General features: G+C 40.5%; 1 protein-coding gene across 4 annotated transcripts in view; it reads left to right on the top strand.

Moving 5' to 3' along the window:
* LOC148032156 (histone-lysine N-methyltransferase ASHH3-like) overlaps nt 1–18,877 on the top strand; it is a 106,317-nt gene that overhangs the window by 32,793 nt on the left and 54,647 nt on the right. For all 4 annotated transcript variants that reach the window (XR_015691579.1, XM_087682795.1, XM_087682797.1 and 1 more), the window contains exons 2-7: nt 5,711–5,858; nt 6,301–6,412; nt 6,799–6,898; nt 7,031–7,109; nt 7,190–7,361; nt 10,327–10,407. Coding sequence is in view for 3 of the 4 variants with exons in the window: in XM_087682795.1 (XP_087538921.1) it covers nt 5,711–5,858; nt 6,301–6,412; nt 6,799–6,898; nt 7,031–7,109; nt 7,190–7,361; nt 10,327–10,407 (692 nt within the window). In the remaining variant the exon portion in view is untranslated. The remainder of the gene's footprint in view (nt 1–5,710; nt 5,859–6,300; nt 6,413–6,798; nt 6,899–7,030; nt 7,110–7,189; nt 7,362–10,326; nt 10,408–18,877) is intronic.

Below are 18,877 nucleotides of genomic sequence, written 5' to 3'. Positions count from 1 at the left end.
GCTCTCCCAGATCATAAGACTCTAGAATGGCCAACATCATCACGCGCCAAATGTGGTAATTGTCACCATCAAGGGTCTGATTTGATGGAAGAGCCGGTAGGTCAGGCACCTTCCTGTCCATGATCGCATGGAACTCCAAAGTCTTTGTAGACATGTTCACCTGCAATACCTGCACAAATGCAAAATCAGCCCCCTATGACTGTGTAAACGCAGCCTGTTAGGGCTGGGTTCTCCGCTACCCGAACCTTCACTGGTCAGAGGCGATGAAAAGGTACAATCTGCAGTAGAAGGCCTAAAACACATCCTTCCTCCCCTTCAAACAACAATAACCCGTAGCAAATTCACTAGTTGGACTCCTTTCCCGCATGCCTATGCTCGCTTCAGTCTTGATCCGATGCACAGCCCTCCCACTCGCCCTTGAATCCTAGAAACACAGCCTTGTGCCGCGCTGAAATCTCCTCTTCAGGTAGGTTCAGTACTCAGTCAGTTTGTCTTCACCGCTCTGATACCATGTTAGAGTGCAGCGATGTGGAAGCGTAGGACAAAGACTGAGAGAGAGTGAACATAGAGAGGAGAGAGAGAGAGAAAAGGAGATAGTGTAACGTAGAAAATCTCTAGTGTAGTATACTGTATAAGAGTGCATAAATATACACGGGGGCAAAGGAAATATCTGTGTGTGTATCCGTCTTGAAGATCTCGATCTCCGTTAGCCCGAGCGTAGTCAGTCCCAGCAGACAGATCTGAAGATCAGAATGAATGAGAGTGTGTGCCACCAATTGGCTATATATAGCCAAGAAACACAAAAACACCTAATACTAGGTCGGCTGCAATAAATGCAGCCGATTGAATAAAATAATGGAAAAACTATCTGATTGCTGATGTGGCATCCTGCTGACGTGGCACTGTACACTGCTGACGTGTTTGCTTGCTTGAGACTGATGACATGGCACTTGATAGATCTGTTCGACAGATCTGTAAACAGATAAACCCTAACACAGCCTGTCTAGGGGATATGACTCTACCTCTAACAATTCCATGGTTGAAAACTATAATTTCTTTAGTAAAGAAGAGGAGAATGGTTGTCTCCAAACTTGGGCTTCTCAAAATGAGAGAGAAGAAGACCTTGGATAGTGGAGATTATCTTCTAAATGAGTAACCAGTTGCTTCTTAATCCAATCTCATTTTAAAGGGCTAATTAATGAGTGGGTCATTAATGATAAGTGTGTTGCTCATTGGACCAAACTTAAGCCTAGGGCTTGCTTTATAACTTAAGCGAGTTGCTTATTGGGTGAAGCTTTCAAATGATCATTAAACCTATGGTGCAAACTTTCAATTAATGGAAGTTTCACGTTGCACTTTTTTTCATACTTGTCCATTGCATGCCCAAGTGTCAAATCCTTAATTGCTAGTGCAATGGTCACTGCGTTAAGAGCTAGAGGTACTAGTATTAGAATTCATTTTAATTAAATCATTAAGTCAATTTTTCATTCTAGTGATATCTTCTATCACAAGCTCATCTTCTACTTGCAAGTAGGGTCTTTGTGTCATGATTAACAACATCTTCTCTTCAATCCGCCATGTACTTGTCATCTTCGTTGTCTTCTCGTTAACTCAGCTTTGTGTGTGATGATGTTACTCCACATACTTGCTCCTTGCAACAAGATCTCCCCACCTTTGGGTCCTCATCCCCGCATCATCATCTCCACCTCTCCTCCTCGTGTGTACAATGAGTGCCACCTTCTCCTCATATAGGCCTAACAAGCCTTGCTTTTATCAACTTGGCTCAAAAAGCAGCCATAGCCTTTTATGGCTGTGAGATACCTTAACATCCCTGGCACAAAAAATGCATCCTTATTAGCATCATCATCTTTGTCAATTCTGCCTTGTCATCATACTTTACATCATCTTTATCCTGAGTGCAAAACGTCATCATGATGGTCACACATGATGTTATATTATGGCAAAAAAGCATGGCGACAGCCTCCTTATTCATCGTTAACAAGACGGCGATAATAAAGCACCCGACGTATGAAAAACAGCCTATACCTTTATGCTTGTTAAGCATAATACTATACCTGTTCATATGCCATAGCATATGCAACCTTTTGTCTTGTAAAGTTGACAATATCATTGAAGACAATCTCCTCCTCTTGTGTTGCAAACACCTAATTTAATCATGTTTAAGGTTGATGCAACAAGTTGTATATCCTTGATTCAAAAAACATATATGGACGATGATAATCTTTTTTTCGACAGATGAAACCCTTTATTGAGCTAAAAAAGATGAATTGCATATTAAATCTTCGTTAGCTCATTAAAACATCCTCGAAACTCAAAACTTACCAAAGGTTTTGTGTCCCATAAGCAATCATCCAAACTTTGGGAGGATCCACATCTATCAATTTAATTTTGCTTGGCCAATTAGTTTATCCCTTGTCTTGGAAGTTTCCAACCATCAACTCTCTTTTCACTGACTATCCAACCCATAACGATTGCTGCCATGTCATCACCAGCCCTTAGTGAGTTGCCACCTATTGACTCCATCTACTAGCGATCAATTCTTGACCCTTTAGATAGTCGTATTTTAAAGTTCGAATAGGCTATGGCCATTGTGAGTACTTCCTGCAGCTTGTGTTTTGTTTAGTGTAGGTCCATTCAACATCAAACACACCTTCTATTGTTGCACAGCCTCCTATTTCTGCCCTGCTGATTAGCTGATGTCATCCTTGGGTGGTTAGATTATTGCATTTACTAGTTCCAGTCCTAGAGATTACATCTTTTGGCTTCTAGCTTGTTGCCCTTCCATTTCCAGCCTCATCTCAGCTTTGAATGATGGTTACAACACTCAGGATCTGTCTCAATGGACGTCACTCTTTGAATATTCCCTCAGTTTGCTCCCATGAGAGCCATCAGCTTTTGGACAACTCCTCCTTTGAGCATCTTGTATACTCTTTCATTCATTTACAACATTCATTCATTCACTTCAAAGTTCTCTTTCTTCTTCGTTTGTGTTTGAGTTTTTTGTGTTTTAGTTGTGGTCGAACACTTGGTGTTTTCTTTTGCAAACCTTAGCATATCTCCACATGATATCAGAGCCAATGCTCTTCTAAAGAGTTTATCTAAGGCTATTGTGGATTGCTTGGTTTTGTTTGGATGGTACACTGTTGCGTTTACTAGATTTCAACCTCTAGATTGTTGCATTTTGGTGATCACAAGTCAGAGCTGAGCGAGTGCTGAATAATGAAGGGTAGTAGGCTGGTCACATGTTTGGTGGATGTCACTCTTTGCAAACCCTAGCATTTCTTCATAGAGAGAAGCATGTCAATTTGATAGCAGCAGTATTAGAGGTTTGTGGATAGGCAATGAGGGGAGGAGAGGTGGTAGTGGCAACGAGGGAAAGAGCAAAAATAGGAGGGTTGGCAGCGGTTGTGATTGTTGGAGGTGGCCGAGGGGTGGCAGGATAGGGGGCGATGTGTACTTAGTCAGGGCTGTCAAAAGATGACATACCGGCGAGATAGTAGGGTTGGCAAGGAGGAACATGGAGTGAACTCGGCAAACATGGAGAAGAGAAGAGAAGAGAAAAAATCTCTGATGAATGGAATGATGAAGTTCTTGAATCATGGAGTGAATGTGATACAAGGGAACAAGGGTGCCGTAGCACAAAGGAAGATGATAAGGACAACCACGAACCGCAATGTCCTCTTGAAGGGGTGTGAGGGTAGTGGAGAGGCTAGAGAGAAGAGGTGACGGATTGAATGAATCAACTGTAATTAATGAATGAGAGAGTGGCCTATAAATAGGCACGATCAGTCTAGGATGGCGCTCCTTTTTGGGGCTGCAAACCCTAAATGCAAAACGCAGAAACACAAAAACGCAAATTGCGGGTGAAGGGTTTCTCAACAAGGGCTAGTGGGAACTAGCAGGCAACATTGGAAAGACACATGCAAGATTGAGATAGCACCATGAAGGGTTGGTGAGGGCTTTTTTTTGGGGAGGCCCGGTAGGGCATGTGGTGGCAACTGTGTTGGAAGGGGGGGGGGGGGGGGGTTAGGCGAGGGGAAGAACACAAATAGGAGGGGTAGCAATGGTGGTGATTGTCGGAGTTGACTAGTAGATAACGGGGGTAGTTGGGGGTTCGGTGAGGGGAAGAACACAAATAGGAGGGGTAGCAATGGTGGTGATTGTCGGAGTTGACTAGTAGACAACGGGGGTAGTTCGGACTAGGCAGAAGTAGTGGGAACCAATGTGAAGAAATGCTCTAAATGCAAAAAACACAAAACCAATTGTATGACAAAGCAAAAATTGATAAACACAAAACATTGTTAGAGTTAGGGTAACTCAGAGACATTGAATACAACAAATAATGAAGTGAATGACTACTGAACATAAGTGTTCATGTAGCAAACACACTATGCAGTGAATATTGAACCTTGAACTCTCATATTTTTGGGATTAAGGCAAAGGTTATGAGTTAGAGAGTGTGTCGTACTCCGAACAGATCGCTAAACGCAGTAAGGCAATGTTTGTGTGTTGAATAATAGCAAACATAGCTAGAGAGACTATATTTAATGCAAACAGACAATGAGGAGAGAGAAAGACAAACAAACGTAGGTACTTGAGGAGAGAGAAAAATTGGACGATGGTTGGAGACAATAGACGATTGTGCAGGAAGTATAGGCAACAATTGGAGGAGAGAGAAACTCAGCAAACATAGATTTTGGATGATGGTGATAGGTCCAGCTGATGACGTCAACAGTAAACACAAGCTTCATAGAGTATAGGCGATAACTCCAGGGTATCAGGCGACAACTCCTAGATGTAGGTGACAGCTCAAGGCTGTAGGCGGCAGCTCATAGATGGAGATGAAGGCTGGAATTAGGCACTAGATGATAGCATTTGGCAAGGTAAAGGTTTGTCTGCAATGTCCTCTGCGAACAGGGGGTGGGCAGTAGAGATACGGCTCTCGAAACTTGCAAAAACGAGATTGAGGGAGAGTGGTGGGCTGCATGCGTGCTTAAAGAATGTTTGGGGCACCCAAATTAGGGTTTAGCATGTGAGATACAATAACTCTAGGATTGTGTTTCTCTTTAAAATAATAAGGTTTTTTGATTAATTAAGTGTGTTTTGGGGCTGTTTAAGTCAGGGTAATGCATTTTTGGCTCAACAACCAGCAGGGGCTGCTCCAAAGACGTGGGCAAGATGGGTAGGGTGCTAAAGGGCTGTGGGGTTGCAGGCTGAGAGAGGGGGGACAGGGCATGTGGTGGCAGCAATGTTGGAGGGCAAGCGAGGGGAAGAACACAAATAGGAGGGGCAGTAATGGCGGCAATTGCTGGAGTTGACCAGTGGACAGTGGGAGCAGTTCGGATTTGGCAGAGCTGGTAGGAACCAGCAGGGGCTGCTCCAAAGATGTGGGCAAGATGGGTAGGGTGGCAAAGGGCTGGGGGGTTGCAGGCTGTGAGAAGGGGGCGGTGATCTGGTGGATGGGGCTCACAGTACTAGCAGGCCCAGCAGGGAGGTGCTTGCTAGGCTTCATATAATTGGGCGATCTTGTGATTCTTTGCTAATTTAGTTAGAAAAAAAGGTTTTTAAAAAAAGGGCATTCAGGGTATATAAGAAGAAAACATGTCCTACTCAATTTTTTCAGTTTCTTGTTTTCAAACATCAGACCATGTAGTGGTTCATTTTATGAATATCTGTTGATTGAATTCAGGATACCGAACAAATACAAGATCCTGCTTGTATTTTTAAAACACTGCCAGTGCCAGATCACTGTGTGGAATTTCAACTTCCTGCCATGCTACACGAATTTGTGAGGAAACTGAAGAAGAAACCTGATCCTTTTGTTCATATACGGCGCAGTATCCTTTACTTCACATTATTACATTGAGAGTTAATCGTGTACAGAATAAGAATGTAAGTGCCACCTTTTTATATGTCTGGAGATCTACTGATGGAGTCAGTTCTCTTTTATAAAGGCAGCGATATCCTCAACTTCAGTTACTGGTCACACAGTGCAATTGACTGCCAGATAGGCCTGGCTAAGAACATCTTTAGTCTTTCTGAGTGTCCTTTCTTTTAATGTTCCAGTAATAGCGGATGTTCTAGTTGTGTCCTTTAAATTTTATTGCATGTGGTGGAAAGCTGCATGTGCTTAGATTCTGGACAAGTCACAATCAGAATTGAAAACACATTTGAAAAATCAAAAATGTTTATTGTTTGAGCCAGTTCATGGCAATATAAATTCATATGCTGGCTGACTTGTTTGACAAATATTACTGGCTATCCTTAATTCAGTTCAAGATGTGTATCTTGGGAAGAAGCCGAAGCGGCGCTCTCAAGATGAGCACATGCCATGCTCATGTGCACGTGCAGGTGGCATTCATGGTTCTTGTGGAAAAGACTGCATTTGCGGGTGAGGAACAATGTGTTGATAAGTATTCCTCAATGTGTTGATAGGTGGGGAAGATAAAGCTGAATGTGCTGCTCTCAATGACAATATACATGTTTAGGAGACTTGTTTTTTGGTAACCTTCGTCTGTACGAATTAGAACAGGGCTAGTTCGGTTAACTAGTTTTTGAGATCCCTATTCGTGTTCCATCTATGGTTACAGCTCATCTTATTAGCTCCAAATCATACGGTATTTATGTATGCAAGGCTTCTGGTGTAGTAGATTGTCTTGTGCCTTCACGGTTTATTCTTACATCTCTCGTTCATGTGTAAGAATTACATAGGTGTGAGTGCTTTGTATGGTAAAGATGTATTGACTTCAAATTATCTGAAATACTGGCACTCTTCAGGATGCTGCAATACAGTTGCTCTGCTAGTTGTGGATGTGGAGATTTATGTATGAATCTCCCATTTCAAAAGCGAACTGGACGAAAACTGCAACTTGTGAAGGTGGTGTATGCTTGGTTTTATTTAATATCAGAGGGATTAATTTTGGTGTTCATGGTATATGGAGTGTGGGGCATCTACAAGCTTGAATGTTCCATATAGGAATAAGTATATAAAACTTGTTGATGTTTGCAGACAGAGAAATGTGGATGGGGTGTGATAGCAGCGGAGGACATCAACGCAGGAGATTTTATAATCGAATATGTTGGAGAAGGTAGTAAATATATTCGAGATGCTTTTGGTTTTATACTTTATCTACACTGCTATCTGATGCGTCTGACTGTGATGGTGAAGTCATCGATGATAAAACATGTGAGGAACGATTTTGGGAGATGAAAGAACATGGGGAAACAAACTTCTACATGTGCGAAATCAGTCGTGAGATGGTTATTGATGCAACCTTCAAGGGCAATTTGTCACGTTTCATCAATCACTGTTGTTGTCCAAATACTGAACTTCAAAAATGGTAAGACTGCAGTTTGATTGTTGTTCTTCAAACAGAAAATGAGAAGTTGATTTGAAAACAGATGTTCAAGTTTCAATTTGTGGTATTATGGAAGCTCTTTTCTTGCATTGAGTTCCCTTGCTGTGACTTTTTTTGGAGGGTTCTTAGTTTAATGTTTGTATTTAGATTAGAGGGGTTCATTGGTTAGCACAGTGCAAAATTGCACATACTGTTGGTTATGCTGGTAATGTGACCATAATTAGAAGAGAACATACTTTGGATCCTTGGAATGTGGAGTTATGATAGCACTTCTTGCCCCTATTTGTGGTTTCGGATTCTGGGCAAATCTCAGAAGTATCTTTCTTTATGTTTACTTCCTCTCATCTTTAGTTATATGAAGAGCTTCAAATTTTAATGCATCCTAGAAACACCTGTTGTATTCCAACTCCTATGATAGGCTTGACAGACATATAAGAATGTGAATGAAATTCTTGTATATAAAGATGGTTTCCAACTTGCAGTTTTTCCCTTAGCCAATGAAATCTTATACTCCTTGATGGTAAAAAAGCATAATGTATTTTGCATGGAGGGAAGAATTGAGGGTGGCTGTTGAGTATTTGCTGTTCTTCATCCTTTATAAAGAAAATTAAAGAATAGTGAATCTTAGGGTTCAAATAATGTATCAATCAGATTTGGAGCTTGTTTGTGTTTGCTGTATGGCTATGCATGGAAAAGATTATGGTCTCCTGTGAGTCTATCATTTGCAGTTCTCGGATTTGGAAAAGGTGACCCCAAGGTATAGATAGGAGGATATTTACTCCACTATATTTCACTGATATAGGTACTGCAGTGGCAAATTGACAATCCAATTCCCGTATGTATTGGCAATAGTTATCTTGGTCTTGCCAAGATTTATTGCGGGTCCCTCATTATGCTTGGGCATGATGGCCCTCTAATCCCTTGGAAGAATCAGAAAGAAGCATGATGTTATCAGCGTCTGATAGAATACTTCTCCTAATGTGCCATTGGCCCCCAACCTTGTTGATGAAGTTAACAATCTCATCAATGTGTAGTTCAAAGAGTGTGGTGGAGAGGATGTCCTTACTTCCCTAGTTGTGCTCTCAAGTGCGTCTAAGCTCTAACATGCCAGCTGGGGCTGCTACTTTGCTGATCATAGAATTAAGTCAGTGGAGATCCCCCATATCATCTCTGGTAATACTCCTATATTCTTGAGTCCATTTACTAGCCTGGCCCATGTGACATTGTTGAAGGCCTTGAGAAGATCCACAAAGCATTACTTTATTCTGTTAATGTGACTGGCTCTCCTCACTGATGGGTGAAAATTGGTGAGTTATGGTATCTGGGAGCTAGTACATCCAAATGTTTATGTGCCCATTTCTCTTGTCCCACCTGCTCAAGGATAGAGGCAAATATATTGGCTAGTGTGTGACTGAGTGTGATCATTCTGCAGTTGTTTTGTTTTTGCCTTATGGATTGGGATGCTGATATTAGTGCCCGATTTCATGCCACATGGGATCATTTCATACATGCCCTACTGAATATGCACAGTAGAAATGGGGTTGAGCAGGTCCCTTGCATCCAAGAAGTGCTCAATTATGAGTGTATCAATCTTGGGCCTTATGATTCTATGGTGTGGAAAAAGAGTGAGGTTGTGAGATGTGGCTTTAGGGGTGGAGGAGGGGGAGGCTGATTGTAATTTGTGTGGGTGGTAGAGGGAGGGAGGGATGGTGAGAAGGGCAGGGCAAGAGAGAGAGAAAGAAGGGGAGGGCTGAGTTGGCCTACGAGACAAATCTGTGTACACAAGTCCATGCCCTGAGTATCATGGAAAACTGAAAAGAAACTAGTCCTGATCAAGTACATCCCATACCCATACCCAATAATGGGGGCTTTAAACATACTCCACTACTCTATGATGTCGTGCATGAATCAGGGCGATGTGGTGGCCTGTTAGTCTTGTTTTTGTGATAGCTCTGATGTCTGAGGCTTTTTGTGCTGTGAGGTGGATGATAAGAGAGGAGAGGTCTGTTTGTGCCTCTGATGTTTCAGGCCTTTTATACTGTGAGTCTTTGCTTTGAGGTGGATGATGAGAGAAGGGGGTGCCTTGTTGGCTCTTTGGTTGTGTAGTGGCTCTGTTGTGTCATGTGAGTCCTTGCTGTGAGGTAATGATAAAAGAGGAGTGGTCCCTTGGTGGCTCATTGGTGGGCATGAAGAAACTGGTGATCTGTGGCTGGGGTTTTTGCACCTGTACAAGCCTCTCTCAGTGTATCTATAGCGCCAGGAGGGGCATGTATGCATTTTTATCTATAACAAGAAGTCCTCTAAATACATTTGATTCAGATTATAAATTTTAATTTCACTGTGGAAAGCAAAATTACACGTTTCATGTGTGAAAGGTGTTTCAAGAAGAATCACTTCGGGTGCTAATCAACTCGTAGAGGGTCCTCCCCTCTTGCTCAATTCCTCTGTCAGTTGAGATAATGGAAATTAAAAAAAGAAACTGCCAAATTGGTCAGGCTTCAGCTCTTTTATCCATCAAGACAATGTTGAGTAACAACGCAAGATGACTACTTTTGATGTTCGTAATGGCTGCGAAAACTTTCTAGGAGTTGCAATGCTGAAATCATGTCTAACTGAAGGCTAATTAAAGGCAGACTTTGATGTGGCTTTGAACAGGCTGAAAAAAGGCATAGTTTGTGCCACATCTTACTTGAGTTTGTGTCATGTTGGCTTTATTATCTCTTAGCACTGTCCCTATCACCTTAAATGTTAAGTTGAATACTGTTAAAAAATTGCAGATTATGCATTTGGAAGTCTGTAAATTGTAGAAACATTTTGTAGTTGTATTATATAGTATCAGCAGCAGAGCCTCAGTCTGTTTTCACTACAATGTTTCCAACTAAACTCTGTATCTTTTCATTTGATTGGAATTTGTCATTGCACTGAAGTTCTGTAAATGTGTTTGTAGGCAGATTGATGAGGAAATCAGGATAGGTGTTTTTGCCATTGCAGATATACGAATGGGTGAATCAGTAACTTATGATTATCAGTAAGATTTTTTGTTTTCAGTGTGTTCTAAATGCAAATTTCTAATGTTGGAGTTTAAAGATCTTCATATTAAAAATGCACTTGCTGTAAATTGAGGTTATCATCATGTTTACAAGGTTGTATAGTAAACTTCTTAACAAGTTGTGATGGATTTACAACAAAAGTCCTCGGCTCACAAGAGCATGGCCACTGTCACACCATTCCAGTCCCAATGGTTTATGTTGGTTTATTTTGAACCGAATTACATTGCAGTAATAGATTATGAGGAATGCCATGCAGTAGCTTTTGAAAGCAAGAAACTGTAGTCATTTGTGATGACTCTGGGTAATTGATAGAAAGAATTTGCGATGCTATTTGGAGAAACTGGAGCAAATCTTACCATGAAAGTGTCTCATTAGACTTGCAATATTTTTGGAGTCAAAAGAAGCTGTTAGAAAAGCAGATGAGATGAGGCCAAGCTTTAATCTCATATTTAATTGCATATTGAATATGCTGAAGGAAAGAAGAATATGGTGCTATGTGCATTGTCTGGAATATTGAGAGTTATAATACCATAAACTTAGTACATCACTCAGAGTTAAGTGGCATGAGAGATTTGCGTGATAGATGGAGACGTAAAACAAGTTCTATAAAATTTGCAATCTGGGAATTTATGCCAGCTTGTTCCGTCCAAGAAGTATTGCTTATAGTATATAACAGATTTACGCTGTTAAATGTATTTCTCTGAGAGTAAGACAAGTTCACATTGTTAAAGATTTGAGCATAAATATCTAGATTGTGTCGTACAAGATTTCAGAGTTTGGTATGGTTGAGTGTCGGTCTATTTCATGCCCCATGGACCTAGAGTGCAAGCTTTTGGTAGTAGGAGATCTCCTTACAAATGCCACCCATTACATGTGTCTTTTTGGCTCCCTCATTAGGCTTATTCTCACTTGGTTGGATATTTCTTTTGTGGTGGCTTTGTTGTTTTCTTTCATGAAGACTCCCATTCAGGAACATTGGAGAGCGGTTTTGCGTGTTCTTTATTATTTATAATGGACTCAATCCTACGGGATTATGTATGGAGAGGGGGATTACTCTTTTTGATTGGGCAGGCGATGTGAATTCAAGACGGTCCACTACAGGTTATGCCTTCTCCCTTGGATTGGGAGCTATCTCGTGGAGCAATAAGAAGTAGGCTACTATGTCCCTTTTTTCTACAGATATAGAGTATTGTGCATTATGTTCTATAGCTATGGAGGTGGTTTGGTTTCGTCGCATGTTGGCAGATGCCACCAGAATGAGAAATGAACTTAATGATTTAATTAAACTTCATGAAGATTTTTAATTAAAATGAACATTAATTCTGGTACCCTTTGAGCTTGGCATGGTGCCATTGCACCGCTAGTGATGGATTTCACACTGCGGCATGTGGTGGACAAGTGTCCAGGCCATGTGGTACATGGTTAGGGCTAAAGGAACAAGGTGCAACGTGAAACTTTCATTAAAAATCTTTATTTAATTAAATCATTGAGTCCATTTCTCATTCTGGTGATAGTGGAGATTGGCTTTTCCTAGCTTGGACCTACAAAGTTGTGTGTGGACAACTGGAGTGCTCTAGCTCTGGCAAAGAATCCTATGTTTCATGCTTGTGCGAAACACATTGAGGTTTAGTATCACTATGTTCGAGAGCGGATTGTGGGTTCCGAGTTAGTGTTGGCCTACTGTCCCATGATGGACAATGCAGTGGATCTATTCACAAAGCCTTTACTCCAGGCTTCTCTGCTTCATCACGAGGTTGTTGGGTCTCCTAGGATCTAAGAGGGAGTGTTAGCTTGCCTATTTTAGTCATGTTAGTCTGTCATTGCCTTGTTGTGAGCTCGTGTCAGAGTTTGACGGAGACATAAGCTATCGTAGTTTTAGGTGCCTTTCCTTCAATTGTTTGCTTCTTGTGTATATTTCTAGGTCAGTTTCTACTTTTCCGAGTTTGTCTACACCTCTGGACATTGTCCTTGCTAGTTAAGATTTTTTTGTGGCTACCTACTATTTTTTGGCATTTTTTGGAGTGCAACCAACATTTATGGCATTCTTAGGGGTAGGTCAGCCAAGTTTGGGCATTTATGGCTATTTGTAGCTAGCCCTCCCCACTTGACAGTCACTCACTCTCTCCACTTTTCTTTCCTTCATTGGTAGGTGCACAGTCTAACACTCCAACACTCCTTGCTTGATGCTGCTATCGTCATGAGCCTAATTTGGTGCCCTTACTGACGCCAGGCCGTGTGTATGGGACTGATTAGTTCATCCCCGTTGTATCAACATTTTTCTTTAGGTAGTGTAATATTCTTTCTTCATCTTTTTCTCTCTCTCACACACACACACACACACACAGAGTTTCTCTTTGTGTTTGTGTTTCTCTTCCATTGCACACTCTCACATAATCTTGTTGCATGCTGGATCTTTAGCTGATATGAGGGTTCTAGATAATGTTAGTTCCAATTTGAAATAATTTGGTTGCTATCGCCTACTCCAGATGGATTCTGTGCTGTTGGTGCTTGCTGTTCCATCTCTATTGATGTGGAAAATCAGGTCGCCTAGTTGCCTCGGGCTCTAATAGCTGCCAAACTTAGCCAATTACCAAACTTAGCCTCTAAACTTGATTTTCAGCCAAAAGTGATCAATTGAATTGCAAGATATATGTTAAAGCCTAAACTTTTGCCATGTATAGTCTCAATTTTAAATTCATAACCTCTTTGACTGTGAAAGTGGTGAAACTTTCTACAAATCTTAGTCTTCGGAGTAAAATCATTTAAATCCCTAACCCTCATCACACCAAAAGTAAGTCCAAAGGGCTAGTCAATCTCCTTGATCAAGATCTATCCAAGGTACTCCATTGGCACGTGTCCACATCCTTTTGCCAATGCCCCCACTATCCAAGCTAGGATTATCTCTTATCATGAGAGACATTAAAATTAATCTCACACATGCACCTCACATGTACATAACTTAAATGTTGAAAAAGCATCAACTTAAAAATTCACATCCTTGCTACACTATTTGTAGTCTCACATAACATTTAAATGCAAGGTTGGATGTTATCCACAACTCTCAATAAATGCATGATAGATTGCACCATGGCATCAGTCGGGGATATGTTATCGCAAAATGAAGCATCTTTAATATATACAATACATTTCATTTCACATAGTGGAAGATAATGCATTTATGTGATGCTCATCGTGAAACTAGCCAATCCTTCTCAGAATGGGTAGTAATAACATGATTAAACACTAATTGCATTAAACATCAAAATCCTATAAACGAAAATGCAAATGTTATTGCTGAATCTTAGACATTGGATACTTGATTGGTCCCAAAATTAGCCCCCATTGCGGTATTTCTTTAACTTTTATTGCTAAAGGTTAAGGTACATTCCGATCCAACGTGATCTTCTTCAATCTTCGATACATCTTGCTGTCCATGGCAACCAACAAGCCTTCAAACCAATTTGCCCCTTGGTTTATTTAGAAATTGGTATTTAATATTCTCCTTGGAAGACGAATTCTGTCCCAAACTTAATGTTGATTGGTTGGCCTCTAATTCGTTGGGATCCCCAAATTTCAGCTGTTGAAGTTCAAGTACTAGGCCTTGAATTTGAGTATTCTTCCCAAGGTGAGAGGCCCTAATTTTTGCTACAAATTGGGGTCTAGTAAACAAAATTATTCAATTGCACCCTCTTGGAACCAAGCTTGCCTTGAATTTTCAACAATTTTTAGTCCAATTAAATTTATATCTAAAATATTAATTTTGAAAATCAATGTAATGATTAATTCTTGCTTAGAAAAATGATTTTACAAGCCAACAATTAATTGAATAGACTAATTTGTCATTGAAGTATTTCTGATGATTTATTAGTGTATGAATTAACATTAAATAATTAATTAAGTTTTAGTTCCTAATGTCACCACTAACATTAGTGGCTGATAAAACGATCTAAGGAAAAAACCCATTTCCTTTCACGGATCAAATGGATGGCATGTTCTTTTGGGCTCTCCGGCGGTAATTGTCTAGGCAGTGAGTGTGTTGCTTACAACCAGGATTGATTTTCCTTTTAATTTTATGTCCAATACATGGCTTTGCCCTCATGTTGTAGATTCACACCTTTGTTATGGATATCAATCTATACATGCACGTGATGGCACCATGTCATCCCTAATAATACATCACAAACTTCAAGTGGTGCAATGAAGAACCGTGCACTGTTTGCACAAATCTGTACATGCACGTGATGGCACCATGGCATCTCCAATAATACATCACAACCTTCAAGTGGTGCAATGAAGAGCCCTACATTGTTTGCACAAATCTATACATGCACATGATGGCACCATGGTATCCCCAATAATACATCACAACCTTCAAGTGGTGCACTAAAGAACCCTTCATTGTTTGCACAACTTTGTATATTCACTCAAGCTTTCCAACGATGAGCATGACAAGCTTTGCATGCTCCTTACATGCCATATTGATCTCTCCCATAGGTCCCATCTCATCGTCTCTAGTGTGGAGATGTGCAGCCAAGTCTATAAAGAGAAAATTAGCTCGAGCCTCATGCACTGGGATGAAAGAAAATCAAAGCATACAAATCTTAGACTTTTTCCCTTACTCTTCATAGTTGAGTACCATCCATTTTGGACTAATCACTAAGCACATCAAGGACTAAACAAGCTGATGTGTTGGGCCTTTTACCCTTTGCATCCTCTTTACTTTTGGCCTTCTTAGCTTGCTATCTAGTAGCATAGCTCATTGCTGTATGCCTCTCTTGCTCACAAACGCTCCACTATCTTGGTTGATCAAGTGGCAATATTTGTAGGAAACTTGCATTGGGAAGGGAGTGAAACGCAGTCCTTCGGTTAGTAGGATATTGAAGGTAATGCCGGATGATGAAGGAAGGGACAACCAACTATAGAGGGAGCGAAACACAGTTCTCAGAGGCCATCAAAGATGATGAAGGAGATCACCGGCTACAATAGATGCGTAATCCGGAAGGGGAAAATTTGCAAGGCAATCTGCCAAACAATCAAATACAATCCTAGATGGACCAAAAACTTGAAAGCCTAGACTATAGAGTGTAGCAGATGCTTGCCGGAGCCAACATGGAAGCTATGAAGAGTGAAGACTGCAACATGCAGCCTATCGGATTGATGCCACGTGATGGATGGTATCGCCAAGTGTGGAAGATGATGCTAGACTGCAAAACATAGCATGAAAAGGTTGTTGCCAAGTATGGGATGTTGAGGCCAATAGAGGGGGAGAGTTGTGAGGCAACATGTGAGTAATCGGCAGCTGGATGAAGGAGACTGCAGCCATAATGCAGCCTGCATGGAGAGGAACAGGGTGCCTAATAATAGGGGAGTAGGGGTCATGAACTTCAATGTTCTCCTTGCGGGGTGTGAGTAGCAATGGAGATGTTGGAGAGAAGAATACGAGAGAGAATGATTGAGTGTGTTAAGATGAAAGAATGAGATGTTGAGCTAAAACACGCTTACATCTGATTAGTATCTTTAAACAGCCCTAAAACACACTTAACCAATGAAAAACACAAAAGTGGTGCGTGGTTCAAGAGAGTTTCAATGTTCCCCAAAAACCTTGGTTTTTTGGGTTACCCTTCAACATCTATAAGTAGACAGGTGTTTAAAACCAGCCTTCTTTCTTGGAAAGGGTGGTAATTTCCTGGTTAAGCACTTAATTACAGCAATCAACAAATGCACAATTTAGCTTAATAATTTTAGAAATTGGACACCTTGTTGGCCCCAAAATTGGCTCCCCTTTCGGTATTTCTTTAACTTGATTGCTAATGGAATGATTACAAGATGAGATTCACAACCTCCTTTGTTGTTTCAAAAGCCCCTTGCTATAGCAACAATCAAGAATCAATTTGGGCCAATTGCCCCTTGATTTTTCACCTAGGATTTGCACAAATGAAACTAAGTGGCCAAATGCTGTCCCAATTTACAATGAATGGGTTGACATTTGAATTTCCTGACAATTACACAGATTTTAAGTGCTGAATTCAGTGTACGATGCCTTCACTAAATGGCACACGTATCAAGGTGGCTGTCAAGCCCTAATTTTTGCAGAAATTTAGTGTTTACAATAGAGATCTCTCTCCTATCCACCAAATTTGACTGAAATCTGATCCAAAAGGTTGGGAAATACTGAGAATGATTGAGCACAAGCTGGAGAAGGTAAGAGAATGCCAAAAGAGAGAGATTTTTGATTTTCACATAACAAAGGCTTGAAATTAGAATGTTGCTTGTACTAGACAATATTTAATGCTATTGCCAGTTGCTAGGTGGCCTTAAACTATTATCTCTTGTCCCAATCAGTGTCGCTACCTCTTGAAGGTCTTAGAATTGCTGTCGCTTGTATTAGATGGCTTGATTCTTGTTGCTCCAGTCTCTAGAAGGTCCTTCATTTGCTCAGGGCTGAAACTACAAACTGTATGTCTAGCCTTGTGTTGCATAAGTAAATAAGACATTCAATTGCTGGAGCATATGTATGGATATTAAACAAGTCATTGTCATCATGCAATGACATCTTTAGTCCACGTTTCATTGGTGTACAAATTGGCTTGCAATGTTGTAAGCCAAACCTCTCAAGAAGTTTATCAATGTATGTAGATTGTGACAATCCAATGTCTCTAGCATCATGGATGAATTGAATGCCCAAGTAATAGTGTAAAGGCCTTAGATCAGACATCTTAAAAGGTTGCTGCAAATTTTGTTTGAATGCTAAAATCTAATCAGCATGTGTCCCTGTGAGCAAAAGATCATCAACATATAGACATATGACCAACAAGGATCCTCCCTCTTTACATACGTAAAGGGTAGACTTCGATGAGCTGTTTATGAACCCTTGACTGAGTAAAAAAGCGTCGATCTTTGCATATCAAGATTGAGGAGCTTGCTTAAAACTATGTAAAGCCTTTTTCAGCTTGGACACGAAGTGTTCAGATCCCACAACTGCAAAACCAATGGGGTGTTGTACATACACTTCTTTTTGAAATTCCCCATGTAAAAATGTAATCTTTATGTCAAGCTGATGCATAGTCCATCCATAATGGGCAGCCAAAGCAACCATAGACCTAATGGTAGTCATGCGGGATGTAGGAGTAAATGTCTCCTCATAGTCAACGCCTTTTTTCTGTGTATAGCCTTGCCACAAACCAGGCCTTATATTTATCAATGGATCCATTTGCATTTCTTTTCAGCTTATAGACCCACTTTGTATCAATGGCTTTCTTTCCAACAGGCAAGGATACTAAATCCTATGTTTGATTCTTTATGATGGAATCAAACTTAGCCTGCATTGTTGCTATCCAATGTACACTATGTTGTGTATCCTCAAAACATTCAAGCTCCTTATCATCAAGTGTATTTGCTACCGTAACAAACTCTATGGTATCTGCACCATCATGCATACGAGCTTGCTTTCTAGTATGACTAGTAATAGAATTATCCAAATGATCTGTAAATACCATCTAGGCATCTGCCTAGATTCCTGACTGTGTACAAGCTCTTGCGGAATTTCAAATTCAGCACCTTGCCAAATATTCAAACGAGCCATAGGCTGATTTTCTGCATTACCCAATGGAGTTGTTGGTTGAACATTAAGTTTACTTGTTGAAGCTCCAAGTGTATCACCAAAAGAAAAGGGCAGCAACCCTTCAAATACATCATTGGCAGCCTGATATGTATCAAAACAAGCAAGGGATAATTTTGATTTTTTATCAAAAACCACGTTCCTATTGACAAATACCTTTTTAGAGACAGGACCATATAATCTATATCCTTTGCTCTCATTGCTATACCCCACAAAAATGCATTCAACAGCCTTGTTATCCAACTTCTTCTTGAGTATCTTAGGAATGTGTACATATTCAAGACAACCAAAAGTACGAAAATGTCCAATAGAAGGTCTCCGGCTGTTCCAAGCCTCAAAAGGCGTGACATTCTTTATTGCCTTGGTGGGACACTTGTTCAAAACATAGCAAGCACACATAACTGCTTCCATCCAAAAACTGTGGCAAGCTCTTTGCTTTTAGTATACATCTGGCCATCTCCATGAGTGATCGATTCTTTCTTCCTGCAACCCTATTTTGTTGTGGAGTATAACCTGTACTGTATTGATGAACAATGTCTTTTTGCTTCAAAAAAGAACTTAGTATAGAAGACATGTATTCTCCCCTTGGTCCGAACAGAGAGTCTTAACCTTGTAGCCAGATTGATTTTCAGCAAATGCAACAAAAGCCAAAAATGCATCAAATACCTTTGTGACTTTTTCACCAAAGAGTAGATCTAGCAAAAGTGAGTAAAGTTATCAATAAAAGTGAGTAAAGTAACAACCACTCAATGACTTTGTTTGCATAGGGCCACATGTATCCAAGTACACAATTTGTAATTTGGCAGTTGCTTTGAAAGCAACATCGGGAG

Source organism: Lygodium microphyllum, chromosome 8 (genome assembly GCF_053477565.2).
Source record: "Lygodium microphyllum isolate KBCC chromosome 8, Lygodium_microphyllum_v1.1.10, whole genome shotgun sequence".
NCBI lineage: Eukaryota > Viridiplantae > Streptophyta > Polypodiopsida > Schizaeales > Lygodiaceae > Lygodium > Lygodium microphyllum.
The sequence above is the reverse complement of the archived record's forward strand: the minus strand, read 5'-3'. Positions and strand labels throughout refer to the sequence as shown.